At 46.3% G+C, this 27,872-nt stretch overlaps 1 protein-coding gene across 6 annotated transcripts in view; it reads right to left on the bottom strand.

Moving 5' to 3' along the window:
* The window catches only part of TLN2 (talin 2), a 496,933-nt gene that overhangs the window by 45,521 nt on the left and 423,540 nt on the right, over positions 1–27,872 (bottom strand). For 4 of the 6 annotated variants that reach the window (XM_040226669.1, XM_040226673.1, XM_040226671.1 and 1 more), the window contains 5 exons: positions 21,741–21,887; positions 17,015–17,116; positions 14,445–14,564; positions 6,442–6,588; positions 863–1,029 (listed from right to left, as the gene is read on the bottom strand). In XM_040226669.1, coding sequence (XP_040082603.1) covers positions 863–1,029; positions 6,442–6,588; positions 14,445–14,564; positions 17,015–17,116; positions 21,741–21,887 — 683 coding nt within the window. The remainder of the gene's footprint in view (positions 1–862; positions 1,030–6,441; positions 6,589–14,444; positions 14,565–17,014; positions 17,117–21,740; positions 21,888–27,872) is intronic. The other 2 variants (XM_040226672.1, XM_040226674.1) reach the window with 1 other exon arrangement.

Here is a 27,872-nt window from a genome sequence, read left to right as displayed (position 1 = left end):
CCCAGTTAGGAAGAAAAGAAACCCTCCTAAGGGCTTTTATTAAAGAAGAGAGGTGATCCAGTTCTCCTCTTGTAATAGGAGGCTCTCATCTCCCATGTAAGAGAATTAGGATAGAGGAGAGGAAAGTCAACTCAGAATTCCCAGTCAATTAATCGTAAAACTTCAATTACAGATTCAGGGCTATCAGTTTGGTCCCCTTCCCCAGCCCTGTAGCTTCCTCCCTGTGGTTCCTAGTAGCCCTGAAAATACTTCATAGCGACAAGGGGCTGTGAGGACACATGGGCAAGGGGACCTGGACGTCAGAGCCCAGGGGGCTGAGTTTTGGAAGGGGTGACAAGGCACTGGGAATCACCTCCCCTGCCCAGTCTTGGGGCTATGGAGAGAGGAAGAAAGGTGCTGGACATGTGGCAAGGACATGGGGGTATATATCCAGCAGCAAATGGAGACCCTAGCACCAGCCTCTGAAGCAGAGTCTGAAGAGTCAGCTTGGGAGAGACAGCAGGCTTGGAGCTTCACTCTCCATTTAGGTAGGAGCTAAATGCCTGGCCGGGCCACTCCCAGTCCCACTAGGGTTAGTGAAAAAATCAAGGGCATAGCTTTTTAGCTTAGAAATAAAAAAGAAGAAAAAGATGGAACAGACTGGATGTAGGCTGTGAAAGGCAAAGCTGGAACACAATTCTGTTTGTAGTTGAGAAAAGGCCCTTATTTGGATTACATGGTCCATTTCCCCCACTTGAACATCCTTTCAAAATAAAAATGCATAACCATATTTCTGGATGTTGGGCAGCATCTCCAAAGTCCATCAGGCCACACTGAACTTCTCCCTGTCCAGGAGCCCCCAGGATGGCTGTCACTCCCATACCTGTGGTCTGCAAATGTCTCGTTGTTCTCTGCATTCAGGGTCCCTGCAGTCGCAAACATGATGGTGGTGTCCAGGTCGGCGATGATCCCGGATACGGCAGTGGCAGCTGTGATACATGCCTGGGTTCCCTTGTTCCCAGCCTGGAGAGCTGAAAGCACCAAGGACACCTGAGGGCAGAGAGGGAAAGTCAGCGGGTGTGGAAGATGGAGAAAATATAACCCCAAAGTTTTCAAACTAAAAAACAAAAAAGAATACAAAGAACATGAAAAATAGAAGAGGAGGAAACTCTTCCAAACTCACTTTACGAGGCCAGCATCACTCTGACACCAAAACCAGGCAAAGATGCCACAAAAAAGACAATTACAGGCCAACATCCTTGATGAACACGAGCAAAAATCCTCCACAGAATATCAAGAAACCAAATTCAACAAAACAATAAAAGTATCACACACCATGATCAAGTGGGAATTATTCCAGGTTGCAAGATTGGTTCAACATCCAGATATCAATGTGATATACCACATTTACAAAACAAAGGGTAAAAAATTAAGTAAGTCACCTCAATAAATGCAGATAAAGCATTTGACAAAATTCAACAGCCATTTATGATAAAACTCTCAACAAAGTGCATATAGAGAGAACATATCTCAATATAATAAAGGCCACATACAACAAGCTGATAGTTAACATTATATTCAAAGGTGAAAAGCTAAATGCTTTTCTTCTAAGATCAGGAACAAGACAAGGATGGCCACCCTTGTCTTTATTCAATACAATAGTAGAAGTTTAATTTACTTCAATACAATAGTAGAAGTCCTAGCCAGAGCAGTAAGACAAGAAAGAAAATAAAAGGCATTCAAATTGGAAAGCAAGAGTAAAACTGTCCCTATTTGCAGATGACATGATATTCTATATAAAAAACCCTGATGACTCCATTAAAAAAACACCAAACTTTTAGGACTAATAAATGAATTCAGCAAACTTGCAGGATACAAAACCAATAAACAAAAACCTATTGTGTGTCTATATACTAATAATGAACTATCAGAAAGAGAAATTAGGAAATCAATCCCATTTATAACTGCATCAAAAAGAATAGAATACTTAGGAATAAATTTAACCAAGGAGGAGAAAGACTTGTATACTGAAAACTATAAGAAGTCAAAGAAATTGAAAAAAGTACAAATACATGAAAAGACATTTTGTGCTTATGGATTAGAAGAATATTGTTAAAATATCCATACTATAAAAACCAATATACAATTCAACACAATTCTTGCCAAAATTAAAATGGTATTTTTCCAAGAAAATGAACAGTCCTAAAATTTGTATGGAACCATAAAAGATCCAAATAGCTAAAGCAATCTTGAGAAAGAACAACACTGGGGGCATTATGCTTTTTGATTTCAAACTAAATCACAAAGCAACAGTAATCAAAACAGTACGGTAAAGGCATAAAAACAGATGTGTAGATGGAATTAGAGAGCTCAGAAATGAACCCATTCATATCTGATCAATTAATTTATGACAAAGGAGCCAAGAATATATAATGGGGGAAGAACAGTGTATTCATTAAATGGTGTTGAAAAAACTGAACAGCCATATGCAAAAAAATCAAACTGGATCACTATGATTCACCATACACAAAAATTAACTCAAATTGGGTTAAATGTAAGACTTGAATGTAAGACCTGAAACCATAAAACTCCTAGAAGAAAATATAGCTGGTCACTTAATTGACAGAGGTCTTGGCAATGGATCTGACACTAAAAGCACAAGCAACAAAGCAAAAATAAACAAGTGGAACTTGTTTACACACTGATAACATATATGTGTACATACAAATGAATATCTACGTATATATAAAACTAAAAAGCTTCTGCACAGTAAAGGAAAACACCCACAAAATGAAAGGGCAATCTACTGAAATGGAGAAAATATTTGCAAATCATATATTTGATAAACATAAATAGAATTCAAACTTATACAACTCAATAGCCAGAAACCGCCCCCAAAAAACCATCATTTTAAAAATGGGCAGACTAAGTAAATGGACATTTTTTCTGAAAAAGATACACAGATGGCCAACAGGCACATGCAAAGATGCTCCATATAACTATCAGGGAAATGCAAATCCAAACCACAATGAAGTATCTATCACCTCACATCTGTCAGAAAGTGTATTATCAAAATGAAGTAACAAGTGTAGGCGAAGATGTAGAAGAAAGGGAATCCTTATACAACTTTTGCTGGAAATAAAAATTGGTGCAGCCCTATATGAAAGATTTTATGGAGATTCCTCAAAATATAAACATAGAACTATCATATGACCCAGCAGTTTCACTTCTGGCTATGTATTCGAAGAAAATGAAAACACTAACTCAAAAAGACATATGCACCTTCATGTTCATTGGAAAACTATTTGTCATAGTGAAGACATAGAAAAAATCTAAGCATCCTTCAAAGGAAATTAGATAAAGGAAATGTGGTACATATATGCAATGGAAAATTATTCAGCCATAAGAATGAAATCTTGCCATTTTCAACAACATGAATGGACATCAAAGACATTATAGGAAGAGAAATAAATCAAAGAAGGACAAATGCCACATATCCTCCCTTTTATGCGGAATCTGAAAACAAAGACAAAAACAAACACCAAGCCCAAAGACAGAGAGAGCAGATTGGTGATTGCCAGTGGCAGGGGGTGAGGAGGAGGAGAATTGGGAAAAAGAAAAGAAACTTTTCGTTTTCAGTTTAAATACACTGAATAAAAATGAAAACGAAACAACAAAAAAAAATTCAATCAAATGCACAGAAAAAGACATCAGATTTGTAGTTATGGTAAGGGGGTGGGGTAGAGTTTGGTGATGGTGAGACTGAAGGAAATTGGTCAAAGGCACAAACTTCCAGGTCTAAGGTAAATCCTAGGGCTGCAATGCACTAATGATGACTATAGCTGACACTGCTTTGCGAGGATGCTCAAGTCCCAAGAGTTCTCATCACAAGGAAAAAATACACAGACACAGACACTTTTTGCATTTATAATGAAGTATGAGTAACAGTGTTATCTGTCAACTATATAAATCTCAATAAATCTAGGGGGAAAGTAAAAAAACAAAACCAAACAGAACAAACAGAACAGTGAATTTTCTCTCTGGGAGTCAGTATGGCTTGGGGTTGCCAGCAGTTTGGATCCAGCAGCCTGCCTGACTTAGCGCTGCCATTGCTGGTGGCACCACCTTGGGCAGGGTTTCACCTCTCTAAGTTTCAGTTTCCTCATCTGGAAAAGGGGGCTATTACTTCTTACCAGTCAAGGCCGATGGGAGGAATAAGTGAGGGAAGATGCATATAAAGTAGTTGGCATGTAATAAGGGTTTACTAGATGGTGCTGGAGAAGACTCCTGACAGTCCATTGGACTGTAAGGAGATCAAACCAGTCAATCTTAAGGGAAATCAACCCTGAATACTTGTTGGAGGGACTGATGCTGAAGCTCCAGTATTTTGGTCATTTGATGCAAACAGCCGACTCATTGGAATGGGAAAGATTGAGGGCAGAAGAAGGGGGCATCAGAGGGTAAGATGGCTGGATGGCGTCATTGATGCAATGGACATGAACTTGGGCAAACTTCGGGAGATGGTGAGGGACAGAGAGGCCTGGTGTGCTGTAGTCCATGGGGTCACAAAGGGTCGGACACAACTGGGCAACTGAACAACAACAACAAGCTCTCGGCCGACACTTGTCACTCCTTCCCTTGGCTGCCTCTTGACTAGAAATTCTCCAGAGTGGACCCCAGAGGGGCTGGAGCCCAAAGAGGATGCCTTCCTTTAACCTCTCCACTCCACCACTCCCCTGTGCCACCACCTGCCACCAGCACACCCTTATGCTTCTAGAGACATTTCCCCTACAAGGCAAGCTGGGTCTGCCACAGCCCTGGGGATGGCTCCGCCACAGCCCTGGGGATGGCTCCTCTGCCACGATAGAGGAGCTGAGCTCCCTTCACAACCACCTCCTATCTCCCAGGCCTCCCCCCATGTTCCTGCCACACCAGCCCCCTCCTTCCTTCCCCACCCACCTGCTGTCTTTCTCTTATGGGTCTGTCCTCCTGGCTGGGGATGATCACAGACATACCTAGGCAGGTAAGGATGATGCTGGGTGGAGATGGGAGGGCAGGGAGATGCAGCAAGAATCTACCCGTAAGGCTAGATGCTCTGAACAAGCCAACTCCCTGCCTCTCATCCCTCTCCTGGCATCCCGAGTCAGGGGTACTCTGCTTGGAGAAGAAGGAAGATGGAGGGAGGCCAGCTCAGGCTGCATGGCCATGCTCACTGGCACCTCGCAACTTGGACCCCCTCCTGCCCTCCTTCATGCTCCTATTCCAAAGTCTCCTACAGGGGAACTTGGCAGGAGTAACTTCAACAACAGGAAGGGCTTTCAAAGGAGGGAGAATGCCTTCCTCGAGCTGAGAGATTTATTTCCTTGTCCTGGGGAAGCCTGGATAGTCCTGTGGGCTGCGGGAGACCAATGCCTGACCACGGTGAGAGACCACAGACAGAGGAGCCTCTGTCCCGGCAGCTTCCGGGGGAGGGTCCCCTGTGCACCCCTCAAGTCCTGCTGCCAAACTTCTCAACAGTGTGGAGCTCTCCGTCCTGCAACCCAAGCGAAGGAGAGGGCAATACCCGCTAAGCATGGGTGATGCTGCCGGCACCCCACGCGGCCTGTACAGCAGCGGCCCTGAAAAATAACTCCAAGAAACCAGCCAAGCAAAACCATCAGCAAACTGCAGGAGGGTCCAGGAGGGAGGGACATTCAGAACGGGGTGCTGTGAACCAGGGAAGACCTCCTAGAAGAAGGGGTGTTGGAGAACAGAGTTAAGGAACAGTGGTTGAAATCAATCAAACCTTGAACGGTGTGCCTGGCATGGTGCCAAGCTCTTTGACACTAATCACTGTATATAACCGGCACAACCCCTGGGCCAGATATTCTACTTCTTCATTCTCCCTTGACTGACAAGGAAATCGAGGTGTGGCAGGGGGAAGTAGCTTAGCTGAGTGCTATGCTCTCTGCTATGAGAGTCTGTCTCTACAAACAGCTGCCCAGAGAGTCAGGAAATGTCCTGTGGCTCCTGTCCCCCTTCCCTACCATGTGACCTTGGGGGCCTTAACCCTCCTCACTGCACTGTCTCCTCTGGAAATAAACAGGTTACACAAGAGGAGATGTGGATCCTTCTTACCTAGTCTCAGCACTTGGGAGCCTCCCTGAAAAGGGAGGGTGGGGGCAACAATGTCCCCAGGGGCTTCAGCAGAGGTCCTGCCGCTGACTGTGACTTGGACGTGGTCTGACCAGTCTGTCCATAGGAGAGCCCATCAGGGTGACCACCAGGGCCCTGACCTCGGTGGGACAGTCCCTCAGCTTCTCAGGATGACGGATCACCCCCAGCTGCCCTGGGGAGACCCTGGGTGGGAGGGAAGACATCTGGACCTGACCGGGCCCGCTGGTGTTGGGCTTGGTTGCCTGGTCTGTGCCTGGGCACAGCTGGGTGTCATCGTGCCTGCCTGGCCTGAGGGCTGTTCCTTACCTTCTCTGTGACAGCGCGGGCACACTCGATCAGCTCCCTCTTGGTATAGCTGTCCGTGGGGCACACCTGGAGGGCCCCCGCCTTCTGCACCAGGAAGATGCAGCCGTGGCCCAGGTCCTGTACCCGAGTGCGAATCTGGAAGCCGATCTGTGGAGGCAAGTCCGGGGTGGGGAGGCAAAGTATGATGGCCCTGCCGTCGAGGTCTTCCCTCCGTGGAAAATTTCTCCTATGTCCTAGGGGAGCCTGGCTAGGAAAATTCCACTGCTATTAGGAGCCTGTGTTTGGTGAACTATGGAATTTGGTTGGGTTTGCTTCCCTTTTTAGAGACTGTAAAATGCCCACAGTCCCCAGTAAGCAAGCTTGGTAATATTTGTTACCTTTTCTGCTGCATTGCTTATCTGTATCCTGAGCCACTAGGTAAGAATGTTAATTAGATGAACTCTGTGGGATTATTCATTCAACCCATGTTTATTGAGCCCTTCCTGTGTGTCAGGGCCTCTTTGAAGCAGGCAAGGCATTTAATTTCATTGATTCCTCACAAAAGCCTGGAGAGGGTAATTAGAAGTTCAGAATATACAGCTTTAGTATAAAGCATATTTTAAAGGGTTCAGATTCTTACAAAATTGCTGTGTTTACCAACCAGAACGCCTTTTTTCCTCAGATGTACCACGGAGCGAGAGCAGCCGTGCTGGGCCCAGGCTTCCTTTCCAGCAAGCCAGGTTGAGGTTTCCGTAAAAAGTCACACTTTTAGAGCTGCTGGCCCAGCAGGCATGCATGCTTTTTATGACCCCTACGTTGTGTGATCAGAAATGGTAATTTGCTTTAAAAAAGCCAAATAAGCTCCACTATGGATAAGGTGCCAGCTGTCTCTTTGTGGTGTAATAAATTCCACCTCCATTTCCCAACTATGGTTTTTCTAGTAGTCATGCATGGATGGGAGAGCTGGGCCCTAAAGAAGGCTGAGTGTCAAAGGACTGATGCTTTTGAAATGCGGGGCTGGAGAAGACTCTTGAGAGTCCCTTGGACAGCAGGGAGATCAAACCAGTCAATCTTAAAAATCAACCCTGAATATTCACTGGAAGGACTGATGCTGAAGCTGAAACTCCAATACTTTGGCCACCTGATGCAAAGAGCCAACTCACTGGACAAGACCCTGATACTGGGAAAGACTGAAGGCAAAGGAGAAGGGAGTGACAGAGGATGAGATGGTTAGATAGCATCACTGACTCAGTGGACATGAATCTGAACAAACTTTGGGAGATAGAGGAGGACAGAGGAGCCTGGTGTGCTACAGTCCATGGGATTGCAAGAGTTGCACAAAACTTAGCGACTGAACAACAGCAAACAATCTCCCAAAGCTTGCATTCTTCTGGCTTCGTTTCACAACAATTTCCATTTTGGTCTGATCAATACAGCCCAGGTAAGCAAATGAACACAGAACAAAATACCCCTAAGCTAAGAGTTAGTTTTAAAAAATCCATAATAATTAGAAGCTAGGTGCTTATCCTTCCAGCATCTCTCAAGAAGAGTTACTCAGAGTCCAGGTTTTATGAGTAAAACCTGGGAACTTACACACCTGGGAATTTGAGCTACCTGGATATAGTCTTCCAACATCATCCTATGTGTCAGAGTTTAAGAAAGGGTGATTCTGGGGAGTGAGGAGGCTGCAATTGCTCACTCTGTTATAGACAGACATAATGCTTTCAGGGGAAAATGTTATTCTCTTAACCCTCTGAGGCCCAAAGGATGTTTAAATCCATTTGTAATACATTCTCCTGCCTAGGAAGTGAGCTTCTGCTCTTTGGGATGTCTTCTAATTACACGTGAGCAGGTGCTACAAAAGCTCTGTAATTAGGCAGGGCTTCTTGCTGATCGTCTCCACATGGAATGAGACACGAACATCAGGCCAGGATCGTGCCATCAGACAGCTCTGAAAACACATCTGGACTAGTGCAGCATCAGGGTCACCACTGAGAACGAGCGAGGCTTGAATTCAGCCCACACAGTGGCAATGCCACTTAAGTGCATCTCTTTGCTGGGCATGTCTGCTGGTTTAAACATAAGGTCAAGCTGAAGCAGGGGGATGCCCCAGTAAAGACTATTCTCAGTCTGGCTCTAGAGGCTTTTCAGACCCATATGGTGTAACCCTAAGTTCCCAAGAGTCAGAGCAAGGGACTTCCCTGGTGGCCCAGTGGTTAAAAATCTGCCTGCCAATGCAGGAGACACAGGTTCAATCCTTGGTCCAGGAAGATTCCACATGCCAAGGAGCAACTAAACCTGTGTGCCACAACTACTGAGCCCTAGAGCCCATGCTCTGCAACAAGAAAAGCCAGTGCGCCACCACAAGAGAAAGCCTGTGTGTAGCAAAGACCCAGCACAGCCACAAATAAATAAATAATACAATCTAAAATTAAAAAGAAAAGAGAGCAAACCCAAAGGTAAGAGCTCTGCTGTCAAGGATGAGCACAGGTCTTCAAGGGCAAGACACTAACAGGGAAGTCAAGTGGGGGGATGGAAAAAGAAACAATCACAGACTTTCACAATAAAAAAAGACCTTATGAGTTCAGTCTTCCCATTTTACAGATGAGGAGACTGAGGCCCAGAGAAGCGCTGTGATTAGCCCAAGATCACACAGGCAATCCCTCACAAAGCCAAATGACAATCTAAGTCTTTCATCCCAAGCACGGTGCACTGTTCATTAAATCACTGTTTTTCTAATTTGATTTTTTTTTTCCACTTAGCAGAACCCTTTCCCACTCCCCAACAAAATCTTTCATGGAAACTCAACATCTAAAACTTAAGGAACTTGTTATTACTATACTCTTTCTTTGGAGTTAAAATTTATATTCTTGGCTCAAAAAGTCAACAGTTGAGGCTAAGTGATCCAAAGGTGGGATTATAAAGGCCAGTTACAGCCTTGGCCACCGACTTGTTTCTGTATTTTGCCCTGGTTACATGGTGCGGAGGACACTAGCCTGTGCATAAAGCAACAGGGGAGCATTTTCTTACAGATCCTTGGCCACCCCAGACAGAGAAGATGCCATGCCAGCCAGAGGCCAGCACAAAACCACCCATGCCCCAGGGCAAGGCCTGGGGGGCGGGGGTGGGGGGCAGTGTATGTTTAAGAAGGGAAACTCGAGTCAAACGTGCAGAATTCCAGAGCACCAGCTGCGTGGGGGTTCTAGAGAATGTGGTATGAGGCTACTGTGCCAGAAAAGACCTGGTTTCCAGAAGAGCCTTCTCCAGGCACCTCTCCTGCTCCCTGCACAGAGCCGAGCCTGGGCTTTCTGTTTGCAGAATGACAGGGCCCTGGGACAACCACAGGCCATTGAAATCACTCCCCAGTCATGTGGGGGTGGGAAGGAGGAGGCACCCACTCCTGAGCCATTCCAAACCTGAAATCTATGGGCCGACATGATAAATGGTGGGAAGACACCCCCTCAACCCACTCATGTTCTCTTAGCCCCCTCAGAAGGCTGTGCTATAAAAACACCCCCAATGTACTGGCGTTCAGCCTCCTTCCTGGAGATGACATCATGTTTGTAGCAAGCAATCCTCTAAATACAACTATGGAGCTGGCACAGTGGTCACCAGTGGGAAATTTCAGTTAGGAAGCCCAAGGAAGTCCAGCACCAGAAAGCAAAGGGATGAGACCAAATGAATTCAACAACAGAAAAGCTTTGGAGTCCTTAGTCAACCCTGGGCTTGGTCCTAGAGTCTGGGTCTGTGCTAGATCACATGACTATCTTCTATAGCCTGGTGCAGGGCAAAGAAGCACAAACTGTGATCCCCAATAAACCTGGGTTCGAATCCTGACTTTTCTATCTACACAATAAGTTATTACCTTCTTATTATACTTGAAACATTCACTTACTCCAAAAAGTTATTTAAAAACGGGGCTTCGGACTTCCCTGGTGGTTCAGTGGTTAAGAATCCACCTGCCAATGTCGAGGACACGGGTTCGATCCCTGCTCCGGGAAGATTCCACATGCTGCCGGGCAACTAAGCCTGTGCACCTAGAGCCCTTGTTCTCAACAAGAGAAGGCAGAGAAAGGAGAAGGCTGCTCATTGCACCTACAGAGTGGCCCCTCACTGCAATTAGAGAAAGCCTGAGTGCAGCAATGAAGACCCAGTGCAGTCATAAGTAAGTAAAATTTTAAAAGGAGGGTGGGTTTAACACGAACCGTTGCAGCTGTGTGGTCCTGGGCATTTCTCAGCGTTCCCTGAGTCTCCTTGGTTTGTTTATCTACGAAATGGGAAGGGCGAATGATTCTCGCCTTACACACTGCAGTTGAGGGAAGATGAGCCAGAGCCCATCACAGGATCTGTGCTGTATGGATTGGATAAATGGTTCGCATATTCCTATCTGTGTCCACGGGCACATGGGTTAGTGAAGGACACTAGAATCAACACACTCAATGCTACTGCAATTTCACGGGACGTTTTGTACTGCTGGAGGAACATCCTAAAAGGGAACACATTTTGAAAGGCTGTTGCAGATAAGGGCTTTACAAATGCTAAGCTTCTCAAAGCAACACTAAACTTCTCAGCAAACAGGACTAACCCCTTCCACCTCCCAGCCCCGCAGTGATCCAACTCACCGCCAGTGTTTATTATAAAGGAATGTTGCTCCAAGACATAAAACTTGGAGTTTGAAATTGGCAACTTGAGTCAAGTAATACTTAAACCTCAAGAAAAACCCTCAATTCCCCCATCCTGCCCAAATAAAAGTAAAATGGAGAAGATTGTCTCCTGGTTTTGTGCCTTGCGGGAAATTAGAAGCCTGGCTTTCATGAAGTTCTGGCTCTCATTTCAATTGGAGGGAGCCTAAGAAACACTGATCCATCATCTTTTACTGCCTCAAACTAAACAAAATGTACAGATTTTTCTCAGGCTTCAAGATCAATTACATCGGAAACCAGGTCAAGTATAATTTGCCTGGGAGAGCTTGTGGAAGTTGGAAAGGCAGTAATGGATGTTATCTGACAAACTACAGTTTCTCCTGAGACAGAAAACACGGCAGGGAAAAGCAGCGTGTGCAGGGCATTGCTTTCCCACCTATAGAAAGTGTGCCTTGGAGTGGAAAGTTTTAGGGACATCTAGAGTGGACGCCCATCCCATCTGGGGGAGAGGGCTGTGGTTCTCACCACGGGCTCTTGACAAATGTTCCTGCCAGCTTTTAAGACACCCAGTGTTATGAGTGGTTACAGCAACGTGCTCTCAGACACGGCACCATCATCACTAAACCTCTCCCCAGTATTTACATTTAGAAGCCAGTGGCTCACGGGATATATCTTTTTCCTTCTTTTTTTAAAAAGAGGAAGTGTAGTAGCAGTGTAGTGTTAGTTGCTCAGTTGTGCCTCTTTGCAACCTCATGGACTGCAGCACGCCAGGCTCCTCTGTCCGTGGGATTCTCCAGGCAAGGATACTGGATTGCCATTCCCTTCTCTAGAGAATCTTCCCCTGGGTCTCCTGCATTGCAGGCAGATTCTTTACCATCTGAGCTATAGGGAAGTCCCTTTAAAAAGAGGAAGCACATCATAAAATGCCAAGCTGCCAGAGGGTTTTAACTTTTCTGGAGAAGTTATTGCAGTGATGTTAGCAAAAGCTTTGAATTTTCCATGGAAAAACTAGCAGATACAAAGCTCCAGCTTGATGTTCAGAGGGCAGAGCCAGGACTTTTCCTGTCATTGTCACATTCTGGAAAAGTCCAAAATGCTGACTCGGCAGAGCAGACTGCAGGCCCGCAGTGAAGGGGGCAGCTTCTTACTTGCCCTGGATATAAATATTTTCACATGCTGTGATGTGGGGCTCTCTTGGGTATACACATAATTCCACAGTCTTGGGGAAAAAAACTACATTCCTTCAGGGATCTCCTAGCCTTCTCAGTTTTCCCCCAAATATCTGTCTGGCAAATGCACACAAAGAATTTTCCTTTAGCAAGCCACCGGTAATTTTATATTCTCTCTGCCCCTCTGTGCTCCAGGTCACACTGCTCGTGTGTCTGGAATGTAAAACACATCTCAAGATGTAACGGTGAACAGGGGAAACCTTAATGGAAATGTCAGCTGCCGCAAAGGCAGGGCCAGGATGTAAAGAACTTGCTGCTTTGCTTTTAGCAATGCAATTTTTTTCCTGGCCCATTTTGTTTCAGTGGTCTGGGCTGCAATGAGAAAACTGTTTGCTTCATACACAGGGTGGGGTTGATAGCTCATAAGAACTCAGATGTGAAAGCGTTCCATAGATCACAAGGTCTTCACTCAGCAATGCTGTTTAGGCTAGCACTGAAACTCCGGGAGCTGGTGATGGACAGGGAGGCCTGGCGTGCTGCAATTCATGGGGTCGCAAAGAGTCGGATATGACTGAGCGACTGAACTTAACTGAACGGAAACTAACCAAAGAAAAATCATGGAAATTCCATCTTTAAAGATTTCTAGAGACAAGAGATCCAAACCAAACCTCCCCCGACAATCATAGTCTCTTTTAGTTTTCAATCCTCTTGAAAAGCCAAACACTTCTTCCTTTTGTCCAACCAAGCTTTCCCTTACTGTAACAGAAGTTCCCTTATGCTTGTTTATGAAATTCAAAATTGCATGTTAATCAAATGAATTTTGAGTCCAGCTGCTCTTACTAAAGGAGGGGGGGGTTCTGTTTTTTGTTTTTTAAATGATGGGCCTGTGTAAAGAAATCAACGGAATCTCATGTGGGTCTCTGACCATTTTTCTTTCCTGACAGTGACTTGACAGACTCATGGCAAATAGAATTATTCATGCTGCAGTCTAAAAACTCAATCAATCATCCTAAAATCTCAAAACGCAGGCACTGTTAGAAACTAAAGTCATCCCATGCTGGATATATATGTATGCAAGTACATATATATGTGATACTCCCATTTACATGCATTGTTACAACATATGTTAGAAAGTGATTTGGTTCTGGGTCTTCACTTCGGTAGTGTCCCTGGGAGTCTTGGTGAAGACATGCTTAGACCTGACTCCCAGGAGAAACAGTAGCTTGGGGACCCCTGTCTGTCATCGAAAGGAGAAGGGAAGACCAGCCACAACCTTCTGCCTTGACAGCCTGGTACATCTCAGAATCCCATGGATATCATTACCTTGTTGTCCCTGGTCCCTGAAATTCACTCCAACTATTTTTTACTGCAAGCTGGTCTGTCTTTCTCTAGGGGGCCATGCACTGGGTCAGGCCCCTTCCATGTGTTTAACGCTGATTCGGGTGTAATCAGGGGCCCCAGAGTTCCACCCACCCTGTGTGCTGGTCAATGGACCATTTGATTTCTCAGAGGTATGAGATATGGGACCTCTCAGAGAGTGGCCTCTGGAGTCAATCTTTTGCCACTTTAAGCCTCCTACGGGTATAGGTGTTCCAAGGTGAGTCTGTGTTGGCCATTAAGGAAAGTGGCTTGGGGAAGACAGGGAGAGAAGGACAAGAAGTCCACAGGGATCCAAGGACAGGGATCTGGACCAATTCTTCAAAAGTTACCAACATTTGGGCAAGACTTTGTTTCACAAAAGCAGGCTGGCTACACAGGTTTTTCTCAAGGGAGGGGCAGGTAGATCCCATACTTGGCTTGTCTAATACTTCTGTGAGCCTTTGGAAAATACACAAATAATCAAGTGGGTTGCTAAGCAAGCACAGGAAGTATGAGGAGAATGGCCATGTGAGCCCTGCTCTTGGGATGGGCTGGGGGACAGGGGGCGCGGCAGAAAACTGTCAACAGAGTCCTTCTGTCTGAAAGCCCAGCTCCCCAGGTGGCTCCAGCTCTATGCCCAGCAGCCTGAGGAGGAGCAGCAAGCCTGGAACACAGGCGGGGCTACTGGGTGTGAACCTGTGGGGTTGGCAGCAGAGGAGAGGGAACTTAGGTGTTCTGGAGTGGAGCTGAGCTATGGAGACCGCCCGCCCCTCCCACCCCCACCATCGCCCGGCCGGGGGAGCGGGCACTAGTGTGGGTTTGCATCTAAACACAGGGACTTAAGGTGGCAGACCTCCTCTGGTTCCGCCGTGGCTGCTGCCAGCTGGCCCTGGAGAGCCAGGTGCCCATAGTCACTGGTCATTTGTGAAGCCAGTCCTCCCAACTCCTCCGGGTTAGTAACCGACTTAGTCATCTGGAAAAAGAAAACAAGCAAGACACACACACACAGAGACACACAGAGAAAAGCATGAGATCCACGTGTTAATACCACTGGGAGCCAAAGGGTCTCATTCACTTTTAAGCTTGTGGCTCGCGTGTGGGGGCCGGACGCTAGAGAGCCCAGTTCAAGCAAAGCCCATGCTGCAGCCCACACGACAGGCCAGCGGGTCCTGGCTGGGTCAAGGCAACATGCGTGGGTGCAGGCTGTGCAGTGTGGAGGCCGGCCAAGGGGTCCACTCTCTGGGAGGTGAGAGCGGTAGCCTCCACCAGCCCTGCCCTGCAGGGTCACCAGGGGAGCCCCCCCGAGAAACCACAAGGGAGCCCAGCCCCGGGCAGGGCGCACCCCCGGTCGTAAGCTGCTCCCAGGCTGGTCTGGTCTCTGGGGACCCAGGAGCAGGTGCCATGCCACCGAGAGAGGGCATGAGGACAGGATCATCAGGAAATCGTGCCTGCAGTGATGGGTAAGTCTAACGTTTTGGTGGAAGGAACTCACAGAATACAGCTTTGTAATAACACTGTGCTCTGAAGAATAATGATGTTTCAGTCATAAATTCAATGAGAATACGGTAGCCTAATGGTCAAGGTCTGCCTTTTTTACTCTGAAGATATTCTACAGTTTTCTCCCACTTCACAGAAAAACGCACCTCAGTGTACTCTACCGAGCTAACGTGCTTGCTTCTAGTTTTTTTTTTTTCGCCTCTGACAAAAATGCCTCTCAGGTCTCACCAAGGGCAGTTGTAAGCTGCCACAGACACAGGTGTCCATGTCCCTGTTGGATCCAAGGCCTCCTCCCTCCGTCCCCCCTGTTCTCTCACTCTGGGTGACAATACTTCCTCACTCTTTGTGGCATTTGAAGTCCTTGATTTTAAAGGACTTGAAAAAAAAAAATCTGTTAAATGACTACACAACCACTCAAGCTGGACAGGAACGTGGGCCCATCTAAGGCATGTTTACCCGGAAATGTCACAGGCTTTCGGGTGGAGGTGTGGGGTTGCAGGAAATACACACTGCATGCCGAGAGAACAAGGCTGTGCCCAGGGCTGCTCCACGTGACCCTGCCATGAGGAGCACGATGACCCTGGGACTGTCAGTGTTGGGGGGCTCTCACCCCCCAGGGCTCTTCACCCCTCAAGGCTCCAGCCAGCCCACCCAGGAGCAGCAATACTGGGCTCCTTAGGTGTGTGGACACTGAAGGTCAAGACGGGCGGGCTGAGAAACTTTCTTCCAGAAACTCCTGAGGCCACTGAAGATATTTTCACCCCTTCTGCACTGCGCTCCCTGCTCAGAGGAGTCAGCGCTGCTGGGCTGCCGGATTTGAGCCATGATGCCCCTACGCACTCCTGAGCAGGGCCAGCTCAGGGCCGACTCCAGCCTTCTCCCCGTCGCCGAGATGGGCACTGTTCCTTCCTCTGCAGTCCAAGTCCTTTTTAACAACATCGAGCCTGGCACAACCGCAGAGTTTCTAAGAATGAACAGCTGCCGCCAGGGGAGCCTCTGTGGTCCAAGCTCAACCTCTAGTGGACAGTTGACTGCATGACAAAACCATCCAGAGAGGCGCCTGGCCTGCTGGGGCAGGGACCATGCGGTGGCCCAGTCTGGTCCCTGCAACTCAGGCTTAGGTGGCAGCATCTAAGAGGCCATCTCTTAATTTTATCCCGTGACATCTGAGCCTTCAGAAGTTAAGAACTTTCTTCCTAGGTCCTCATATTAATGCTTTGAGGACAATACTTTTCTTTCCTTGTACAACTTCTTAACCTATCAAGATAGTATTCACTAGATCTCAATGCCATTTACAGCTAAATATCCATGTAATACAATTCTGAATACATTACATTTTAGAAAAAAAAAAACAAAAAAGCCACCTCCAAAAGTTACATGCCTTTCTGTTGCCAGGAGAAAAAATTTTTCATATAACCACAGTGTTTCATTTTGCCTGAAAGACTGTCAATATTGTACTATTCATTATAAGCACTGTCTAAACATTAAAATTTGATTCCACCAGACAATCTCAGTTTTGTCTCCAAATGCCTTCTCTTGTACTGTAACTTTAATTGTTAAAAACATCTCAAGTTTTCTGTGAGATGAACAGGATTTTGTTCTTTCTCTGTAACTCGCAACTTCCATCTCATTTCCTCATTTTCTCCCTTTTCTTTGCTCCCCTGTCCTCATGCCCAACTCTCAGTCATTTTAATCTGGAGCTTTTTCACGAGAAGAGTGTCCACTGTGGCCTGTGTCCAGTGGCCTGGGGCTTCTAGACCAGAGGCAGCCAGAAAGACCACAGACTGGGACAAAGCTGCGGCCTGGGAGGAACTAGAAATTCAGAGAACTGATCTCTCCCCACCACAGACCCCAGATCTGAAGATCCAGTGGTGCAGCGGGTAACAGGGCAACCAGCAGCGGCGGAGCAGCCCGTTTTCCTCTTACCATTTCCTGAGCTGTTACCGCGATAGCTTTGGAGTATTTAACCACCGTCGTCTGATAGTCGACAAACGTCCCCTTCGGTTCTGGAGGAGTACCTTCATCCAGCTACAGGGGAGAGGAAAAGAGCCCATGGGTCATCAGAGGCCTGTTCAATGTGAGCTTCACTTTTCAGAATCAGTAACTTGGAAAAAATGGAGAGGCCTGCAGAGTTTTTTGGTCCAGAGTCAGCAGAATCCCCCAGCTTCTGTGATAGGAACTTCTGTGACAGAGGTGCACACAAGTTACTCAGGGCACACAGACAAGGAGAGGCTCCCCATTTGTTGGAGGAGAGTGGCAGGGCTGTCTGGAGGAATGGTCCTCCGGTCAAGTCTTACCAGGTAAGGAGTTTGCCATACACAAAAGGTAGGGAAGGAGTCTCAAGGAGCGGGATCAGCTCTCAAGCACACGGGGAGGTGGGTGTGAGTTGGACACATGCAGGAAAGTCAGAATGGAGAACAAAGAGCTGGGGGAGGACACAGACCCTCCATCACAAAGGGCTTTCCTAGGAACGGTATAGCCCAAAGATGTCTATACCTTAGAACCCTCGCTTCTGATCTACCTTGGGGAAGAGAAGGAGGTGAAAACATAGGAAGAACTTGTTTATCTGATTCTAGCGCCACAAGAATTGAGAGTCAGTGTGGAGGGGAAGGGGTAGAGAAGTGGGTCGGGGGCCTGCCCCTTGAAGGGCTGGAGATTTTACTGGCTCAGAAGACTTGATTGGAAATCTGGTTCCAAGACTTGTGAATGGGCCTCGAGCTGGGTATTTAAACTGGTTCTCTGGTCTTTCATTGGAAATTTCAAAGCTCGTCATTAGGCTGTAATAAAGATGAACTGAGATGACACGCCATCCACGTGAATGGAGTGGAAAGGATAAGCATGATAATGAAGATGACGATGGTGATAAAGTCCACGGTGTTACGCGGAAGGCAACGCACCCTCACCACCACCACCATCACGACTGTCACCACTGGCTGCCAAACAATATTCTAGGTGAGGAGACAAGGTGAACAGAAATGGATACAGGAAGAGTGAGAGCAGTGAACTGGAGAGGGCTGTGGAAGGGGTGGGAATCAGGCTAGACCTATTTAACGGAGAACTTTGCAATCATGAAGAAAATGGTGGGATCCGCAGTAGGCGATGATCTATCTGAGAAGATCTCCCTGGCAGCTCTCTGCTAGACAGTCTGGGAACACACTAGGGATCACAGAGCAATTAGGAAAAGGTTAGGTGGAGTCTTCAATGGGGGCTACATATAGTGAGCAGATCCCTGCTACAATGTGAGTTGAATCAATGTGTCACTGTAGCCTAGTATAAACTGCTTGCATAAACTGGATGTAATCTCTACTAAACCAACAACACAAACTCCAAGATAGATTTTTTTTTTTTAATGTTTCTTTATCAGGAGATAGGGGGCCTCACTGGTCAAATGAGGATTGAGGTGTGGACTCACATACTCAGTATAAATTAACTGGGCATCTCATAAGGGTCAGGCCATGTGCTGGGAACCTCCATATGAGATGTGATGTAACTGCAAACATGCCAGGATGTTAGAGCTAGACAGCAGCTTAGAACACAGTGTCCATGGGCTGCCACGATGAACCTTTTCCCAGTGTGAAGACAATGAGAGCAGAAGAACAAAGAAGTGACTATTTTAAAAAATATGATTTAAAATTCATTTAGTTGAAAGAACTTTCCGTCATTCTGAAATTATAGCCTTTCTATTTTTTTTTTTTTGGTGTTAACATGTCCTTTATTTTATGGAATATTACTGATGTAGATACCAAGGGTTTTGTTTGTTTTGTTTTTTTAATTACCTTCCTTGACCAAAAGGAAAAAAAAATATCCCCCAAACACCAAAGCAAACAAGGAAAAGTGACTTGACCATAAAATCCCAAAGATTGAGACTAAGCTCATTGAATGGAGGAAAACAAGGTTTAGAAAGCTTGAGTAATTTGCCCAAGATTACCCAGAAAGCTTACTACTTAACCTATTAATTCCCAAACCTTCTGGTGCTTATATACAGAAAGAAAAGTCTCAAAGAGATCTCCAGAGCAGAGGCTCTAAAAGTGTCAAGAATTGTACCCAAGTTAGAATTAACTTTGTGTACACTTGGATTTTTTTCTGTCACTCACTGCCTTTTGGAACTTCAGACAATGATTCTAATAGTATGTCAGTGTTTTAACCAAATAACCCAAGCTCAGAAAATGACATATTTATATATTTATATAATGTGTTGCTGCTTAGGTGATCAAAAGACCTGATATATCACTTAATACAGAGTTCTCAGTGATGAGCAGGCCCGGGTGGGCTTAGCAAAGGAAAGAGACACTATATGGTACCTGGGATGTAAGGTCAGGGTAGATAGGAGTTCAGGAGCATCAGTGAAATCCCAATCATAGTAAGTCCCCTACATATGAAGGAAATCTATTCCAAGAGCGTGTTTGCAAGTCCAGTTTGTTTTAACTCCAACAAAGTTAGCCTTGGTAACCAACTAACACAATCAACTATATAGCACTGTACACTGCAATAGGTTTATAATACTTTTTACACAAATAACACATACAAACAAAAAATAAACATTTAAAATCTTACAGTACAGCACCTAGAAAAATACAGTAGCACTTTACAACAGCTGGCATACCAGGGCGGGCATCGAGTGAACAGGCAAGAAGAGTTACCACTGGAGGAGAGAGAGGAGGTAGGAGATGGTAGAGCTAAAGGAGCGTCAGCAGTAAGAGATGGGGGGCAAGCTGCAGTTTCACTCGTGCCTGACGTTGATGGTACAGGTTCTGGTTCCTTGCTGGAACCAGATGCATGTTTGCAACTTGAAGGTTCATTCATATATAGGGGACTTACTGTATATACTTTGCAGAACTGAGGGGGGGAAAACCCTCTGCTCATAGCCTCGGGGGCTCATGTTATTAGCAGTTCCTAATTATTGCCCTCAGGTATCTTTTATCTTTCTCCATCAGTCGTGTCCCACTCTTTGCGACCCCATGGACTGTAGCTTACCAGGCTCCTCTGTCCATGGGATTTTCCAGGCAAGAATACTGGAGTGGGTAGCCATTTCCTTCTCCAGGGGATCTTCCCGACCCAGGTATCGAACCCAGGTCTCCTGCATTGCAGACAGACGCTTTACCATCTGAGCCATCAGGCACCAGGCCTATTCCCCAGTACTTCCAAAAGAATCCAGTGTGTCCTGGGCTGAGAGCAGAGCTGTAACAGCCCTGAAATCAGACAGTACAAGAGCCACTTTCCTTCTTGAAGAGCTATGCCAATATGCAAGGCTCAAAGGCTATCAAAAAAGACTTCCCTCTTCCAGGAATTTATGCAACTCTTCCCTATAATAAGAGTGATGGAGAAAAAGAAGGAAAAGATTATCATTTGACTTTCTAATTTGCACCTTGAGTTGCATTATTTAATATCTTTGGTAGATTCAGGGCTTAATTTCAAAGTTTTGTTGTTCCGATTTTCTAAAAATCAAACAAGCCCACTAAGACTTAACTAAGGGCCTTGAGGAAGAGGAGAATTCCATTCATTTTCTGCCAAACTATCCAAAGATGAAGCATGAGAAGCCCATAGCAGAAACTACTGGAGTGCTTTGACAAGGCAAGCTTGGGGTTTCTGAGGGATCCCAGCATCCCAGCCCAGCTTGGGATGTTATCAGTCTGATAACGTCTGCATCATGTTTAATGGGAATTATCCTAATGACAGTTTCAGGCTATCATCTCTTTACAGAGATACACACCAACCAATCTTCTCTAAATTAGCAATTAAAGACCACTTATTATCCTGAAAAACCACATTAGTGTATTCACCATTGACAACGGACATTCCAAAACACAGATGAAGTCTACAGTTCTTGGCCATGCTATCAGAGAATGGCAATTAGATGCTGATGAAGAGTTGTTCATTCTAATGAGTAACTGGCGCGACTAGGGAAGGATTCCTTGGGAAAAGAGCACAAGGTACTGTCCAGTCATCCTTTCCTACTGACCCAACTCAATTGAAGGGTCACTGGAGAAGAAAGGATACCTCTGACATCTCTGCTGTTCTCTGAGGTCCTGAGGGTTTTACACTTACCATTTCCGTGGTCTCTGCAACGGATTAGATGCCAGAACCATGGGGAGATTTTTTAAATACTGGGATCCATGTTAAAAATAAATAAAGTAAAATAGATTAAATTAAATTAAAAAAAAATACTAGGATCCACCACCGCACAGAGATTCCAAGGAATTATGGCTGGGATAGAGTCAAGGGCTCTACATTCTAAAATGCTCCCAGGGATTCCAAAGGAACCAATTTGAAGACCAGCACTTGGGAATCGCTTTATTACTTCACTTTAGAGTTTGCTCCCCACAACAACTCTGTGAGGTGGACAGGGAAGGTAAATAATTCCTTCCATCTTATTAGTGAGGGGACCAAGGATGCCTTCTCCATTTTCCCCCTGTGTAAATGTGGAAGGAAGGCTTACAAAAGTAATGAATGAGTAATAAAGAATGAAGAGTATACTGGACGTTTGATAGAATATTTGTACAGTCAGCAGACCCCTCAAGAAAAGAGGAGGCTTGGTCGTGTCAGCCTGGACTGCCAGCTTCTTAGAGAAAAACCTCTGGGACCAAGTTCAAGGGACATCTTGGAGGAAATGGAGTTACGGAGTGCAGGAGGGCGTCTGGGAGCCCAGACCCACCTTGCTCATGGCTTCTGCGATGGCGTCAACCATACCACCCACCAGCCCCACTTCACTGGCAGCTTCATTCAGCGTCACCATGATGTCGTCCACAGCCTCTTTCATGAGCTGGGCGGCCTCTGTGATGGCATCGTGGGTGTGCTGTGCCTGAGAAGGAGGGGTTGGAAGAAGAAGATAATTGTAAGCTGTTTCCATAAGCAGAACACAATGGTGCTCAATCTCTTATTGCTTCACTTTTTAAACAAGATAACCTTAAAAAGCAGAATATAAAACTATATTCTCACTATGTAACACCAAAGTGTATTCTCTACTTTTTCCTCTCCTTTTATTATATTTGTATACATTTCTTTGCCAGATAAATAAAAACCAGAAGGACAAATAGAAAAACATCTCTTTTTGGAATCAAAATGGAAAAAACCCCTGCAATTTCAACCAGCGTCTTATGACTAATTTTATGTTACTATGTTTAGGGTGGTAGAAAAAGAATGCCACAGATGCCCTAAAAAACAAACTGACAGATTTAATAGGAAAAGAAAAAAGATATAAATGAAAAATGTGTTCACAACCAACACACTTCTATTCAAAGTTACCCGACACACTAGAATTCCATTTCTATAAACACGACTGGATTATGGAAATGTAAGTACAGACAGGAGAGAGAAACCTGCAGAAAGCTACATGGTCTTTGAAACTGTGTCACACATTATATTTACATGAGGTTGGAGGATGAATGGTGAAAGTTCTCAGGGACAGACACTCTGCAGGCAAAGCTGAAGTGCTCATGAATTCCCCTAGACAGTCCTCAGAGAAGCTTTAACAACACGTCTGCAGTCCAGAGCAGGCGCTGGCGAGTGAGTGAATGAAAGGCTGAAAGAATGGTGGTGCCAGCCTCCTAAACACCTCAAGTGATAGCAAGATGAAGAGGGAAAGAACTAAGGTCCTGAGGTCAGAAGAAGTACTGGGGCTGAATTTTGTCTCCACTGCTAACTAGCTAAGTGGTTGGGGGTGAGGCTTCCTAAGCAAAATGGGAATGATTATAACCACGCTATGCAGTGAAGGTCTAATGAGGTGATATGGTCGCAGGCATCTGGTCATTTATAATAAGAGCAGTCTAGTAGGGGACTGTGCCCTTACCCGGGAAATTTGACCTAACGCTGGGGAACTGGTGTCAGAATTCTATCGCACCAGGTACTGGATGCCTCCACACAGTGGGTCACAGCTGCCCTGATGCTCCTTGGAGGAAGATGAACCCTTGAAAAGGACCAAGAAACTGCATCTTTACTTTGGTAGATGAGAAAGTAAGGAAGCCAATAAGAGATGGCAAGTGATAACTCCTTTGCATGATTAAATAAAAGAGAAGAGTTCTAGGAAGAGGCTACATGAGCCACATGAACTGGCTCAGCGTGTGACATTGAAAAGTCATGGGAACCAAGAAGAGTCCTTTCAAATCAACATCTGATGAGATGTGAAATGTATTAATTATGGATGGTTATTCTCAAGGTGGGGCTTCCCAGGTGGCTCAGTGGTAAAGAGTCCACCTGCCAATACAGGTTCAAGATGTAGGTTCGATCCCTGGGTCAGGAAGATCCTCTGGAGAAGGAAATGGCAACCCACTGCAGTACTCTTGTCTGGAGAATCCCATGGACAGAGCACCCTGGTGGGCTACAGTCCACGGGGTCACAAAGTTGAATACGACTTAGCGACTGAACAATAACAACATTTTCAAGGCAATGGTGCTAGGACATAAACGTTAACTATTGACATTACTACTAAAATTACTTTAGAAGGTAATAATGACAAATAACCTTGAGGAACAAAGATTACTTTGTTCCTTTGACTCTTCCCCAGACCAGTGTCCACCTTCTCTATTTCTCAGGCCCTCCATGGGGTCGGGAGGCACCTCCCTTGCAGACAAATTCCCCCATCTCCCTGGCACAGAGTTCTGGCTGCCACCTGGATGGTTTCCTCACAGCTCCACCCTCTCATGCTCTGCCTGCAGGGACTGGCTCTGTTTGCCTCTCCCTCCTCCCCTCCATCTAAATCCTAGCCCTTTTTTCAAGGGCCAACCTCAATTCCACCTCCTCCCAGAAGCCCTCCAGGGTTGGTTGTGTGCTCATCAATCTTCCTCTACATTCCTACAGTCCTGAGATGAAACTCAGGAATCAAAGAGTCATTAGAAGGCAATGCCCTCAAAGTAAAGAATTGGAGTGACGAGTGATGCTGCCTGATTTCTAGTAATGGAAAATGATACAGCTTCTGCCTGGCTCTCTCTGAGGATGTATGCCTTTGAAGTCTTCAGCCTTTATGTGAGAAGGTTGGCTATCCTGAGGCTGTATGCCTGGCAGACTGCATGGCGAGACCACGAAGAAGTAGCAAGGGGTGTTCCAGACCCCCAAAGTCTGGGTGATATCCGCTCGGGAGCCAGACTTGGGAGTGACTGAGCCTTAGGTCCTTCGAGCCCCAGCGGCCATATGGCTACAGCTGCGGGAGGGACTGGGTGAGGACTGCCTCGTGGGGCCCAGTGTACGTCTGCCGGAGATAATACAAAAATAGCAGTCTTTTAAGTCACTTCATTTCAGGGTGGCTTGTTTGTAGGACAGCACCTAAGAAGGGCTCCTAACCCAGCCTTGGCATCAGAGAAGACTTCTGAGACGTGTTTAGGCCCTGGAGGAAGAATTCAGTCTCTCACAGGGTGAGGAGAAGGGGGGAACGGAGGAGGTTTCCAGGCAGAGGGCACAGCCTGTACAAAGGTCGAAGGGTGAGAAGGCATGTGTGCTGTGAAGAGGAGTGGAACGCCGTACGGGAAGGGTCTGGCACAGTGCCTGGCACACAACCCCTGCCCCTTCTGCTGTCTCTCCGCCAACCAACCTCAGCCCCATCTCTCCAGCCAGGCTCTGTGCTCCTTGCAAGCCTATTTGCTCTGCTTTCCTCTAGAAGGTGAGTTTAAGGTACTGAAAGAGACTCATTTTTATTTTTGGAGGTATTTTTATAAGCATAACCTTCACAGGCCATTGGTGCAAGTTTCTCCTCTGGAGACTCATTTAGAAATAAATGGAGCCATCTTGGGACTTCCCTGATGGTTCAGGGGCTAAGATTTTGCACTCCTCATGCAGGGGGCCTGTGTTTGAGCCCTGGTCAGGGACTAGATCCCACATGCAGCAACTAAAAGACCCTGCATGCAGCAGTAAGACCCAGCACAGCCAAACAGGTAAACAGAACAAAGACAGAAATGGAATCATTTGTTTTTAGGCTTCAAAAGAGCATGGGTGGCACACTTGGGGGCAGAGATGTGGTGTGTGTGTGTAGGGGGGGTGGTCAGAACAGGACCTGGCCCTCCCCTGCCCCCAAGCCACAGACTGGGCTCACTGGGGCTATGATGACATGCCCCAGCTCCTCTAACTGGACCAAGAAAACCCAACAACATTCCTAAGGATGCTGGCAAGATGCCAAGGGCTAGCATGTACTTGTATACGCGAAAGCCAACCTGTGGACCCAATGTGACGTTTGTTCAAAGTCTTGGTTCTTGTATCCTGGGCTGGGTATTTGAGCATTTATAGACAATGCTTCATCTTAGGTGACAGACAGGTGACCAGGAATAACAATAAACATCAAACCACAGAAGAGCGGCAATGCAACGACAGCCGCTGAATTGCAAGGGACATTTCCAGGGGACCCTTCTGTGCTAAGCATTACGCTGAGCGCCATACACCTTCTGAAATCCCTACAGCACTCTGGAAGGTGGGGATTGGATGAGAGCCCTCTGACAGCTGCAGTCTGGAATGGGAGCTTAAGCACTTAGAGCTTACAGGTCTGGTGGAGGACAATCGCCACTGACCAGCTGGCCATTTGCTGAGCCTAGGCCACCAGTCAAAAGGGAAATGAACCTATGGCTAGATCAGGTCAGGCTTAACGGTACTCCTGAAAAAATAAACCTTAATGGAGGGAATGTGCCGTCTACAAGGGGGAGGTTTCAGCCTGTCCCTCTAAAAAGGGTGCTTTTAAACAAAGTGAAACAACCAGGTACCATGTGGCAAAAGCAAGAGACCTCAGGATCAGGAGCTATCCATAAAGTTGGCTGGGCGCCCCCTCGCCTAACATCCTGGCATCAGCCTGGCCTCAGCTCTCAGCCACTGCGGCCTCCACACCTAACCATAAACTTGTTACCAGTGCCCCAATTTTTTCCCTGGAGCCTCACTCCTCGCCTCCCAGGGCCTAGACTGCATGTGTCTTTCAACTCCAGGTAGCTGGCCACTGGATGAAACCCAGCCCTGGAACCTCACCCATTGCTGAAAACTAAGACATTTGGTTGATCTTTGTCCTCAGTTCCTAGGAAATTTTAACCCCTTAGTATTTCCCAAGTGATCACACAAGTGTCTGTTATTTATGGTGGCCACACAGTAGCTTATGCCAACAAGGTCTCATGGGGCCATTAGGTAGATTCAGAATGGGGCTGGCTGGGACTTTAAGCAACACAGTATCACTCTGACCACCACCTCTGGGGAAATGAGGGGGAATGATGGAATCGTTGGTCATATGACTAAACTCAGTCCATCAAGGCTACCTCCAGAAATCCAAATAAAAGCTCTGGACAGGAAGCTGGTGGGTGACGCAGAGCAGTAAGCCGGGAGGGTGATACATCCTGAGGACATGAGAGTTGCAAATTTGAGACCCTCCCAGATCTCACCCTCTGGGTTTCTTCTTTTGGCTGGTTATCCTTTATCATGGACTTCTCAGGTGGTGCTTGTGGTAAAAGAACCTGCCTGCCAATGCAGGAGACTTAAGAGATGTGGGCTCAATTCCCGGGTAGAGAAGCTCCTCCAGAGGAGGGCATAGCAACTCACTCTAGTACTCTTGCCTGGTGAATCCCATAGAGAGAGGAGCCTGGAGGGCTATATAATCCATGGGGTCATAAAGAGTCAGACAAGACTGAAGTGATTTAGCATGCACACACATGCATCCTTTATAATAAAAGTATGATTGTAAGTAGAGCAATTTCCTGAGTTGAGTTGTTTCAGCAAATTAACCAACCTAAGGAGTGGTGAGAACCCCTGAATGTAGCCAGCTGGTTAGAGTAAGAGAGGTCTAGGGAGCCTGGAGCTTAGGGCCAGTGTCTGAATCGAGGACAGTCTAGCAGGGGCCTGTGGTCTTACCCGGGGAATCTGACCTAATGCCAGGTAGTGAGAGAACCGCACTGCCCAGGTGCCATGCAGGGGCCGTGGCTGCCTTGATCCACCTTAGGGGGAAAGGAGCCTTCCAAAAGACCCAAGAAACTGCTTTGGTAAATGAGAAGGTAGTGAGAGACGGGAAATGATAACTCTTTTGAATGATTAAATGAAATAGAACTCCAAGAAGAGGCTATGTGAGCCATAGGAACGTGAAAATTGAAAAGCCACGGGAATCAAGAAGAGTCCTTCAAATACAACGTCTGATGAGATGTGACATATGTGATCACGGATGGCTATCCTGCGGGAACTGTGTCCGAATGCAAAGCTCTCTCCCTGAGGGATGTGATGGAGGGGAACTGGTCATTTAGGCCAATGGCGGATTTCATGGCACCGAGAAGGTAAAACATAAAATGTGCAGATTGCTTCATTTCGATGGAAGCTTGAAAAATGACATCTATACGTAACTCTTCAGAGAGAGAATCTCACATAAATATGATCTCATTGATTAAAAAGGTAAAATGTAAGGTGCAGTTCAGTTCAGTCGCTCAGTCGTGTCTGGCTCTTTGCAACCCCATGAATTTGCAGCACGCCAGGCCTCCCTGTACATCACTAACTCCTGGAGTTCACTCAAACTCATGTCCATTGAGTCGGTGATGCCATCCAGCCATCTCATCCTCTGTCATCCCCTTCTCCTCCTGCCCTCAATCCCTCCCAGCATCAGAGTCTTTTTGCACGTTTCTGTAAATCTCACTCAGACTGAAGTGACTATGGGTGGCAAAAAATGTCAGCAACTCTGTGCTTTCATATTAAAGCAAGTACACATTTTGAGGGAGAAGAGAGCGGCTGGCCAAGTTATCTGGTTTCCCATAAAGGTACAGTAAGGGATCAGAAGCTGATTTAGGGAGTGGCAGAAGTAAATCACAAACCAGTTCTCTGAAACGCCCTAGAAAACATAAAGGACACTTTT

Source organism: Oryx dammah, unplaced genomic scaffold, assembly GCF_014754425.2.
Source record: "Oryx dammah isolate SB20612 unplaced genomic scaffold, SCBI_Odam_1.1 HiC_scaffold_26, whole genome shotgun sequence".
Classification (NCBI taxonomy): domain Eukaryota; kingdom Metazoa; phylum Chordata; class Mammalia; order Artiodactyla; family Bovidae; genus Oryx; species Oryx dammah.
Note: the sequence above shows the minus strand (reverse complement) of the source record. Positions and strands in the feature narration are given on the sequence as shown.